The sequence below is a fragment of the Micropterus salmoides genome, unplaced genomic scaffold (assembly GCF_014851395.1).
Source record: "Micropterus salmoides isolate LMB-PRFRI ecotype aquatic unplaced genomic scaffold, ASM1485139v1 Ms_hic_scaffold_11, whole genome shotgun sequence".
Lineage (NCBI taxonomy): Eukaryota > Metazoa > Chordata > Actinopteri > Centrarchiformes > Centrarchidae > Micropterus > Micropterus salmoides.
Window position 1 is genome coordinate 25904533 of NW_024040152.1, and position 11368 is coordinate 25915900.

General features: G+C 39.1%; 1 protein-coding gene across 1 annotated transcript; it reads left to right on the top strand.

The window, feature by feature from the left end:
• Positions 1-4963: 4963 nt before the first annotated feature.
• ccka (cholecystokinin a) lies at positions 4964-10684 on the top strand. Its single transcript, XM_038712002.1, has 4 exons — positions 4964-5031; positions 6976-7055; positions 7520-7688; positions 8317-10684. Exons 2-4 carry the CDS (start codon positions 6978-6980, stop codon positions 8454-8456), a joined length of 387 nt encoding a protein of 128 aa, XP_038567930.1. The 5' UTR covers positions 4964-5031; positions 6976-6977; the 3' UTR covers positions 8457-10684.
• Positions 10685-11368: the final 684 nt, after the last annotated feature.

Below are 11368 nucleotides of genomic sequence, written 5' to 3' on the forward strand. Positions count from 1 at the left end.
GTGAAGCAGTATAGTATTAGTATACAAGACATTTCCTCGCAGTGCATTCTGCATTCTGCTGGTATAGTCGCTCCATGTTAAATTGCATAGCAATGTTTCTCTCACAGAAATATGAACTAGTCCAGAACACAAGACCTTCTTCCTGTATTTACTTACTTGATCCTGTCCCAAACACATCTGACCAGAAGTACTGATGCATTTTGGTTCACTTGGATTTTTCTCTGTGTGAAAAGGAACCGAACTGAGGGGAAAACTCTCCACGTTTACAAACTCATCAGCTGATTTGGACCAGAGCAAACAAACAATTTAGTGTGAAAACGCTAAGCAGCAGCCTCCGGGGCTTAAGAATTACTGACCCAAAACCTGCAGTTCATCGAATGGCCACTTGAGGCGAGTCAATTCCCATGGGCCCCCATGTTAAAATGCCTAACTTTTTATCCTCCACCTCTTTGCCCATTTTTGGATTAGCCAGAGACAGACACTGCCAAGGTGGCGACGATTGGCGCTGCCCGCATTGTTTCAGAAACCTATGGTTGATGTCACAGACAATATATGTGCATGTTTTATATCTATGGAAAATGCCCCAAAGCATTTGGTAACTGTTTTCAAACCTTTTCAACATAATTTCTGTCCCTGCCCACTTTCACCTCCTCTATCTTCATCTCTACCCCCGGCCTTCCCTTCATGTCTGACAATACAGGACGAGCCAGTTGATTAGAGGAGAAAAGAGGCTTCATCCACTGAAGAGGTTTCTGTCCCACACAACACAACGCCGCAATTAACTCAAGTACCATGACTCACTACTGGGAGGGAGAGACGCAGGGAATAAACATGAACGCATTCCTTAAAAAACTGTGTGTCTACATTCATGTTTTCTTTGATGACAACAAATGTCATTATGAACCACAGGCCTGTGTGCATACACCTTGTGTGGATACTTTCAGACTGATCGCTCCTCCTAGAGGGTCAACTTTAAGTTGTATGTAAACATAGGTGCTACATAGTCAACTTGGTATAAAGACAAATCTGGATATAACTTGTAAACAAAGCCTCCCTCTTAAAACTGGAAAGTAATTTTTTTAAATTTATTATTATTTCTATTTTTCCTATAAACTTAATAATTCCTTTCCTTCATGTTGAAGCTTCTAGATCAATGAAAGGCACAATACTTATATTCAGTCAACCGACTCATGTTGTATTGCTGTATGTGTCTACGTATACATGCACAGAATAGCATTCACATCTAGACTCTGACCACATTACACACTGTACAGAGCCTATAACATGTTTGATTGTGAGTATTCTCTAATTCACTATTCTCTAATAGCTGCATAAGGTATGTAGAAAAACTGCCAATGTGACTAACTTTTGTGTAATAAAAGCGCTCCAAGAAACCAGTAATACAGAGCAATATATATTTTTATAAGCTGTGAGCAAGATGAAAGTGTGTTTACGTGTGTTTCACTAAAGCCAACTTAAAATAAGACAACAACAGCCTCCAGGCAAACATATTGCTAAACCATTTCAGCCTATGTGAACACTAACACCACTATGAGTGTTCATATTTCACCACTGCATATATTAGCACAAAATGGGCAAAATGCAGCTATGGCAAGAGATAGACAGGATTTACATTACAGATATCTGCAAATCATTTATGACTAGTGAAACCTTTAATCTAAGATATCTCTAATTACATTTTGACTAGATTTGTGGATTGCATTCGTAGATGTCTAATATGTAAGGCGGTCAAGTGAAACCTATTAAATGTTAAAAGGGCTTGCCATGTGCAGCAACAGCCTCTGGACCACGGCTCCTCCACCAAGCCGTCCTGCATAGACAAACAACAAAAAGGTCATGGACCGTTAGTCCAAAAGTAGCAGCAAAACATCAAAGTTTTCATGTGAAAAACAGCAAACAAGGGCTTATATAGGCTGCACAATTTCAGTTATTGCTGCTAGCAGGGTATGCCATGTGAGAGTGTAGCAGTGCTAGCAATGTGGACATTAGTAGAGTAACATGTGAAGGCAACTAATAGAAACGTGTGATGCAGATTAAAGTATGCAAAACTGAAAATGTAGCTTCATTACATCTGTTATTTATTTTATCTTTTTTCTCCCAAACTACAGACAGAAGCTGTCTGATGAGGCATACAGCTGTACTTCTGTAATGAAATCCTGCGGGAGGACATTGTCATTTGTTCAGCTTTTGCCCAAAAGCAAAGTCAGGCACGACGGATTCAATTTTGAAAAATGGTGGAACAGGTAAACAGTATATGTTTTCCACAAAATGTGTTTTTGTGACAACAATATTGTTTACTTAATTTGTTACTGGCTGGTGACGTAGTTTCAGTTTGCCACAAACTTGGTCCACTGTATGAATTGTACTTTAATGACATCTATAAACAATGACAAAATCGACCCACGTAATATTACTTTATTCATTTAAGCCTTAGTGCCAGCAAATATCCCCAGGGAAGTTAAAGTTTCACACCCTGAACTACACAAAGCATCAAAAGAGTGAAAATATTTTTCAAAAATGCTTTAGAGCCTCCCTGTGACCTTGCCAGAAGCTGAACCACTGAAGAATTTTAAATAATTTGGACAAGCCCTGCAAGCAAACCAGTACTGAAAAAGACGTAAGAGGAATAATAACTGAATTCTGGCTTGTGAAGGTACTCTACATGACCTGCTGCTCTTATAAAAAAATATTTTACAGTTTTTTTTAGCTTTATGGTTTTAATGTTGCAGTCATGTTTAATGTGAATAAAGAAGTCAATCAATGATTAAATGATGCTTTAGCTTAAACAGTAAGTTAAATGCTATAATGAACATTTTAGGGCTACAGCTAACCATGATTTTAGTATTTGAAGCTTCGATAGATTATTTCAATGTTTCATCAATGCATCCTTTAAGAGGTACTTTTGCTTAGTGGGATCTGTGCAGGTTTATAGGTGGTAGATATTTATTAGTCCTTTCGGAAATTCATAGTGTGTCATACAGCTAACAAGTTTGTTATTATAAAGATGGTGATAATAAAGACAAAGAATATGGGTGAAAGATGGATTAGCACATGCAGCTAGCAGGGATTATCTGAGCTACAGAGAGAGCTGGAGGTGAGTAAAAAGGTGCAGCTCCCCGACACCCAGTTAACTCCTGACTATGAGGTTACAATTCACGGGCCAAAAAGGAGAACAACAAACACACGTGTGCACATTTTCAGCTGAGGTCTGCGGCTTACTTTGGCTAGCCTTCAACTCAACAATCAATCATGATTTCAGTTAAATGCTGAAGTTGCTGTTACTGTTACCTTGTCTGTGGTCCGCTGGCAGAACACCAGGGCTTTTTGTTCAGCTGCCGTCGTGCTGTTGCGGAGGCCACATAACTTTTCGTTTTTACGGTGGACAGACAAAAACATTACAGAGTTGTTGTTTTCTTCTGCTTGAAATAATCCCATACTTCGGACACTTTCTTCTTTGTCCCTGGCAATTTTCTCCCTCTTCCTCCACTTTGCAAACAGCTCCATCATAATCACGTTGATAGTAATATGTGCATGCGAAACACTGTGCTGTATAGTTAAATGGATTAAACAAAGCATCGATGCAAAGAATTTGTGTCGATGCATTTTATTAATCGATTTTATCGATTTAATCGAGGAATCGTTTCAGCCCTAGAACCTTTTAAAAACAAATTGCATTAGCACTTCACATTATTACGCCAGTGTGCAGCTCATACCATTTAATGAATGGATGCCAGTCAGCCTTTTTTTTCCACAAAGCTCACTCAGGCTTTTGCTTTCTGAGTTCTTTCTGTGTGTCAGTTAAATTAATTCTTAAAAAAAAGTATTTTAGCTAACTTTGACGTTGAAGCGTGTGCTTTATTCCAACATTTTATTCAGGGAGTTCAAACCTGTTGAATAATGTTTTTAACAACATTTCTTAAAGCTTTTCAGACTTACTCCCTACAGAATTTATACCCAGACTATTCAGTGGATCTGTATTTCATATATGTTTGAAGTTACATATGATTTCAGCGATGAATGTATGAAATATTTAAAAATGTTGACTGATCATACTGTTCTGAGCTTTGGACAGATGTTCGTTTGAGGCTGAAAAGCAAGAACATTGTCTTTCAACCCTTTGAGAGCCAGTGGCTGTCCATGCATCAGACACAATAAAAGCCTCCAGAATTACATTCTGACCCACTTTGGACTAATTTTGTCAGAACTCCAGCAGTAATCATTGGTGGTAGGAAGGAAAGTAAGCACCAGAGAGAAATGTATTTCATCTGTGAAACTGCAATGGCCTGTCATATCTAAGCAATGCCAGAGTCATTTCGTCCTCGCTGAAATTGGAATGTCACTGAACTGCATGTTGCCTTGACTTAATCACAATGATAAGGTGGGAATATTTTCTGGCCTTGAGCTGCAGAGTGAGGCATATTATCTTTCTTTTTTCATACACTTTCACATCTACATATATGATACATAATATAAATTCAGTATGTTTCACTTTGATTTTTTACCTCTTTGTACCTCAATCTTTCTTTAAAGTCTCTCTGTCTCCGTCTCAGCATATTCATGTCTGTCCATCTCTCTGTTTCTGTGTGTGTTTCACTTAAATGCTCAGACACGTTTCAGCTGCTCTTGGAAACCACTGATTCAAACTGCCAAAACTGTGTGCGTGTGAGGGTGTGTGTGTTCTTCTTCTTGTTTGCCACACAGGTGGAGCGATGAGGCGACACAATTGAAGCTGTCACCATTGTCCCATCACTTTTTCACATAGCTTAGTCTGTAATGCATTTGTGTATTTGCAGTATGTGTGCATGTTTGCGTCCTCAGTTGCGTCAGTGCTGTCAGTTTCTACACCAGTAACAGGCCCCTCCCATCTGTCCAGGCACCGCCCTCTTCCTGTGTGTCAGTATAAGATGTGGTCTCCTCTCTGTCTCACCCTCACTCAGAGCCTGAACATTGGAAGTGCAAAGCTCAGCATCTTCAGACTCATCCTCTCGTGGTCCACGACGACAACTGCAGGTAAGAATTAAAAACTGATTCTGAAATTTGCATCCTTAGTTGTTGCCAGTTTTTTTTGTTTTACGATGACAAATGAGAATTTTAGCAAAAATGTATTTTTTGGTGAAGGTGACTGGTTCAGATTTACATTTAATCTGAAAGGTTGAGAGGAAGGGTTGCCACTTTTTAAATTTTGCTTCTACATTTAGTTTTCGCATGTTTTTTTTTATACCTTTGACAATTTACTTATTCTTTCTTTAGTTCAGTGAGTTGTAGTGCACTGAGGATAACATAGATATATGAAACAACTGATAAGTAGTGATGTATCTTAGGGACAGTGCATTTCATATATGTACTAATGAATGAGTATTATGAACGGTGGCAGATTTACACCTTGGGCGTGTATATGTGTACAAAAATAATCAGATCGTGCCATTGGAGGTTCTTCATCTTCATGTTATCATATTTTCTGTGTATGTTAGGTAGGTATTATTGCAGCAAATATCAGAGGCAGGATTGTGCTCATGAAGAAAATTAGGGAAAATAGCAAAAAAGAGAAGAGGCTAATTATTCATCTCTGTGCAATAACTGAGCATGAACGTGTTGATAAAGTAAAACATTCCCCTTTAATTTTTTAATTTGATTTTTTTCTCAGGAGAGGAGAGGGCTTTCAAACACACGTAATAGCACCACATCATTACCAGCCCATTGAATAATGAATTATAGACAATGACCAGCTGCTAACAGGAATTATATTAGCATCAAGAGAATGACTATTTACACCACCACCGTGTCAATTTCAACACAGTGATTCAAATGGACTGTTGAATTGAGTTAGAGTGATAACATTACACAGTTATGATTTCTAAATATCAGTTGGTTCATAACTACAGGGATTCATTTGAAGTTGCTGCACTGTATGTCCATGTTGATAAAGACAGCTGATAATCATAGTGTCCAGCGAACAAGATCCGGATTCACTCTACCAATATTATCCAGGCTGTTCGGTGACCAACAAAGTGGAGTACATATTTTTATGATTTTTTGATTCTGTGTTATTAGTTGAAATATTCAACAACAGCACTGCTGTATCAGAAACACAGAGACAGTCAAAGAGACTGGGGTTTAAATTATTGGAGAGTGAAAGCCTTTTAACTAATTGGATGATTTCCTCTCGAAGAATGTTCCGGCATAAAGCATTCATCACAACTAACATGCTGCTTTGCCAGGCTCCAAGATAAATACAGTATTAGAAAATCAGTCTGGCTAATGAAAAATTACACCATCTTGTAGTTTTTCCTGTATATTTTACAACTGCTCTTTCATAGAAAATTTAATGTCAAATCCACAGTTTATGATGACTATCTAAGCAGATAGACGGTAGTAATAGAAGACGTTTTATTTATTTCTTAAAATTTTTTAATATAGTAATGTTGTGAGCCTTTATGTGAGCTGAACATAATAAAACAAGGGAAAAGATGTAAGTATGTAATTTATTCTTTCAGTGAGGTCATGTTAATATTGACTCTCATGTGAACCCTGTTCAAAAAAAAGAGCAAAACAGACTTAGAGATAATTGGTGTTTTGTTTGGGATTCTGCTCGTGCTGACAGCATCACAACCCTGCCACACACCAACTGGGTGTGATTGAGCGAAGGAGGGTGTAAGACAGACAAAAAGATGCTTGCCTCAGGATCCAGCTGAACCATCAAAGGTTAATCCCCCCCCCACCACTGCACTTCAATGACTGTGAAATGATTTATTGCCGCTTTCTGCAAAACCCACTTTGCCTGTGATATTTTTCACCCATTTAACAAGCTGAATGGAGAAAAGAAAAGAAAACAGCGGGCAGTGCAGAGAAAGTAAACAGCGAGTGACCTAATAGGAAAATTACCACATAACTGTAGGTGTAGTGGATTTCTTTTAACTTTGTTGTTATATTCTGTCCCCCTTTGTCTCCCTGAAGTCATGAATGTAGGTATCTGTGTGTGTGTCCTCCTGGCTGCTGCGTCCAGCAGTTCGCTGAGTCTGCCCTCACACTCCATGGTAAGACACACAGACAAACACAGCTAGAAGTGTACTGAAGTCTGCATGGATTTGCAAAAAAAAAAACATTTTATTTTCATCATTTCATTTATTTTTGATAATTATTATCATCCATCATACCTAAATAATGTATTGAGTGCATTTTACAGACCATGAAACATATATTCTTTTCTTCATATCCAGTAGCTACATCAGATCCACTAATGAAAGTATTATATGTTTCAATCCCACTCAATTCATTGAGTACTAAGCATGAGAATGGGGTGTTTTGCAAACTCACCTAGTCCAGAACAATGTCTGATTATTCTTAATTGGAGATTTTTGCATTCAAAATATATACGCTGAAATTCAAACAAAAGTGGACTGAGTGAGTTTCTGCTTTAAACCGATTTAAAGTTACAGTAAAGTGTTGAAATGGCAGATATTTTTCTTATTCCCCTTCTTGCTTTTTTCTTCTCCTCTAGTCAGAGGCTCTCCTGACAGACAGCCTGCCTCCCCCCTCACCCAACCACACGCGCCATACCCGCTCAGCCCCTGCGCCCCCCTCAGGGCAGCTAGCCAACTACAACCAGCCCCAGGGGGACGCTCGAAACAGCCTGAGCCAGCTACTGGCCAGAATCATCTCCAGGAAGGGTGAGCAGTCAGATGTATGGCATGACTACTAGGGAGGGGGGAGTTTTTCCCTTTAATCATCTCACTACACACAGAACATTCCTTTGTCTCATCTCGCTCCTGGTCTTGTTATTTCTCTTTTCCCAACATCCATCCGACTGCAATGTGCCATCACTCATGCTGTGTTTTAGTCCCACCATCTGGCATTTTCCTGCCTCCCTCTAGCTTACCATAGCTCCTCTTTGTACCCTCCTTCTGTCTTTTCCATTTCTGTTTCCGACATTTCCCCCTACCAGCCCGCTCCCTCCGTTTGTCTCCTTCGCTCGTCTCCTTACCTCCTGACCTCACTCTCTGCTCTCTCTGTCACTGTGGATCTCTGTTTGTCTTTCAAGTCAACGCTGTGTGACTGGGAGACCTGCTGAGCTCACTGGTCTTACAGAACTCTCACTCACACACACACACACAGAGACAGACATGAGAGTAGAAACAAAACAAGTCAGCAGCAACTTCATTTTGAGTTATACATTTTCATTATGCAGTCAGTATAGGCAGGAAAATGTGCACTGTAATCATGTTTTGGCCATCGTCCTATCCTCATAACATCATCAGTGTGACGAGCAGCATTCTCTTCTTGTCTCATCTGCCCCAGGCTCTCCCTACCAGACCAGATCCTCTATCACCAGCAGAGCCAGTGGTCTAGCCCCCGGCCACAGGATAAAGGACAGAGATTACCTCGGCTGGATGGACTTTGGAAGACGCAGTGCAGAGGAGTATGAATACTCCTCCTAAAGGCATAGCTTGATTTTTTGCAAAACCTGAGTTATAACCCCCAACACCGCCACTAAAAGCCCCGAAAATAAAAAGCCCTTTTCACACTGCACTTACTGTAACCAAGGGCTGACTCGACTGGATCCTAGAATGAGTTTAGATTCATTATATATATGCAGAGAGGAGAAAACATTCGCTAAAGGGCATTTCCTGGAACCTGTGGTAGACCCCGAATCTCCATGCTCTAAAGTTTCAAGCACTTTCTAAACCGTTCCCCAGAGTATGTCAGAATAATATTTAAGGACAATTTTAAAGGGTAAGGCTGAAAAAAATGTCTATATTGTTGTTACTGTTGCAAAATTCTATGAAAAAAATCAAAACCAACAGTGTGTTAGTCCATCTCTCAGTACTTTCTGACTCCCCTACCCTCCCTACCCTGTCTGTGGCTCTAAGCCTCAACCCCACCTGTTCCTGCTGAAGACACAAATCATTAAAAACAACTAACAAATAGTTTAGTATTTAGTAGTATTTAGTTAGCAAACATTATTCAAATAGGAGGAATTGGTGAACTAGAGTGTGTGTGTGTTCATGGTCCTGAAGGAACATGTCAACCAGTTCAACAGTGCAGCTCATTGATGGGTTTGAGAGAGTTCTATGGCACAGAGGAATAAGGCTTTGGCTACACAGGTAATAGATGTTAAACGTTCAATAAATTGTTGGTTTTGATGTTTTCATGAAATTTGTTGACAATAAGAAAAATATAAACCACCAGACCTATCTGCAAAGACCAACAGGAGTCAAATACAAAGTAAACTTCTCTTTTACTGGTGTTAACAGCTCAACAGACTTTTGCTTTTAGTTCTAGCACAACACTGAGCAATATCATGTTTTTTCAATAATTTCAATAAACATTTGGAAGACAAAACACTATCAAGCTAGATAGAATAGAGTAACCTGCTCCTTTAAATATACATTTCAGCCTCATTCCACTGAGAACCTAGTGTCTAACACTCAAATTTAGATCACTTAAAGTAGTTTTAAAGTGTCTCAGTTCACTGACAATTGAGAATGTATTGAAGGGTTTATATCGGGCTTTAGTGAGCCACTAAAGTGTCTTTGGCAAATTTAACCAAAAGTGGGATTTAAGTCTGTATCTTTGATTGGTACCTTAATGCACTCAGCTAACTGCAGCCCAGAGCTTCTATTTAACTTCAACTTTATACAAGTGTACGGTTAAAAAAAAGTATTTTCATACCGTCTGTAACTAAAGAAAACAGTGTGATAGAACATTAAAATCTAGCAGAGGTTAATGTTACAGTACTTGTATGGAGTCAGGAAGAACATCTCGGGATTGGGAAAAAAGGGCCTAAAACAGCACCAACTTTTCACCTCCACCCCTGCCTGCTGAAGGTAACCCTGGGATTAAAGTGTGCAGTGTGAAAAAGCACAAGATAGGTTTTAGAAAGCACAAGGTGTTGTCTTCTGTATGAGATTCTTGGGGGTCTCCCAATCATTGCATAATGGACCTCGGTGGCAGATCAGGATCAGGTCATGATTACATGTACTGTAGATATGGATAGAAGAGTGTTTTTGTTCTTTTTGAAAGATTATTATATATGTATGTATGCAGTCTTAAAGGTTAAGTCTCGTGGAATAAATATGTTTCTACCAACTTTCAGATTCAATGAAATTCAAAATAAAGCTCAATTTTCCTCTCATGTCAGCAAGAAATGCAAATGCATTTGTTTGGGATTATGATGTTATGTTTCAAGGACACATGGTGGGCTGATCCCAACCATTTCAAGTAGCCGCTGCCAGCGTTATTATTAGGCGCAGAAGCAGGCCATTATTTGCCACACAGCTGAACATAACCTGAACGCACCCATTTTAGAGAAAATGTCATAAACTCAAGATTTTAGTTTGAAAATAAACCTCTCCAGAATAAATGGTATTGCATCTGATGTAAATTTGTTTGTTACACAGACACGAAGCAAAATGTATGTGTATAGAACTTTTGATGAAAAGACAGAAGTCTTTTCTGTTGGGTTTTAGTTAGTGAAGCAAATCCTTAACTCTGATGGGGAATGATTAAAACTCAGCTGCCTTCACTCACACACACACACACACACACACGTACTCTTGCATACTGTTCACACTGAAAACATATTCCTGGTTTCTCTTCACGCATCACACTTACCAGCTAAGATGACCACTCTAGCCATCAAGCTTGCTGTAAGTTAGTCCCTTCATCCAGTGTTTTATCAGACAGATCAACTGTGAGAGAGAAGCGCCGTTACTCAGACACACTGATTGCTACACAAATATACAGAAACAAAAGAGCACAGAATCACACATTTATAATATGCATAACAACTATTTAGTCACAAGGAGGTGTACTCATTCATTACAAATACTTTTCACAATGTACAACAGACAAACCAAGGACATCTCTCTCACACACTTTAGGACACACAGACAAAACCCAAACACACAATAGTCTTGTTTACTGTCTGTCTGTGAAGCTCTTGTGAGACCTCAGGTGGTTAATATTTACTCTGCTTCTGTTACAGCACACAAGCAAACACAGAGACCAGATGCAAATTCCCACTGTAATGCACGCTGTTATACTCACAGTTCTGGTTATGATGAGTTAGTCAGTCTACAAGGACACAAGGTGAAGACAGAGGGACCAACAGCCCCGATATGATATCATATGAACATGTCACACCTGATCCCAAAATGAATTCCCCAAAAAGATGACGGTGATAATTTGGTACACCTGAACATTTACATTTGATAGAGGACATGATTAAAAGAGCCTACAGACAACTCAAGGAATATAATGAAGAGCGGTGAGGGAAATATGCGGCAGTTAGACCGTTGGCATTGTTAAAGTCATTATTACATATTTGTGTTTTAAACTCAAAACTAAT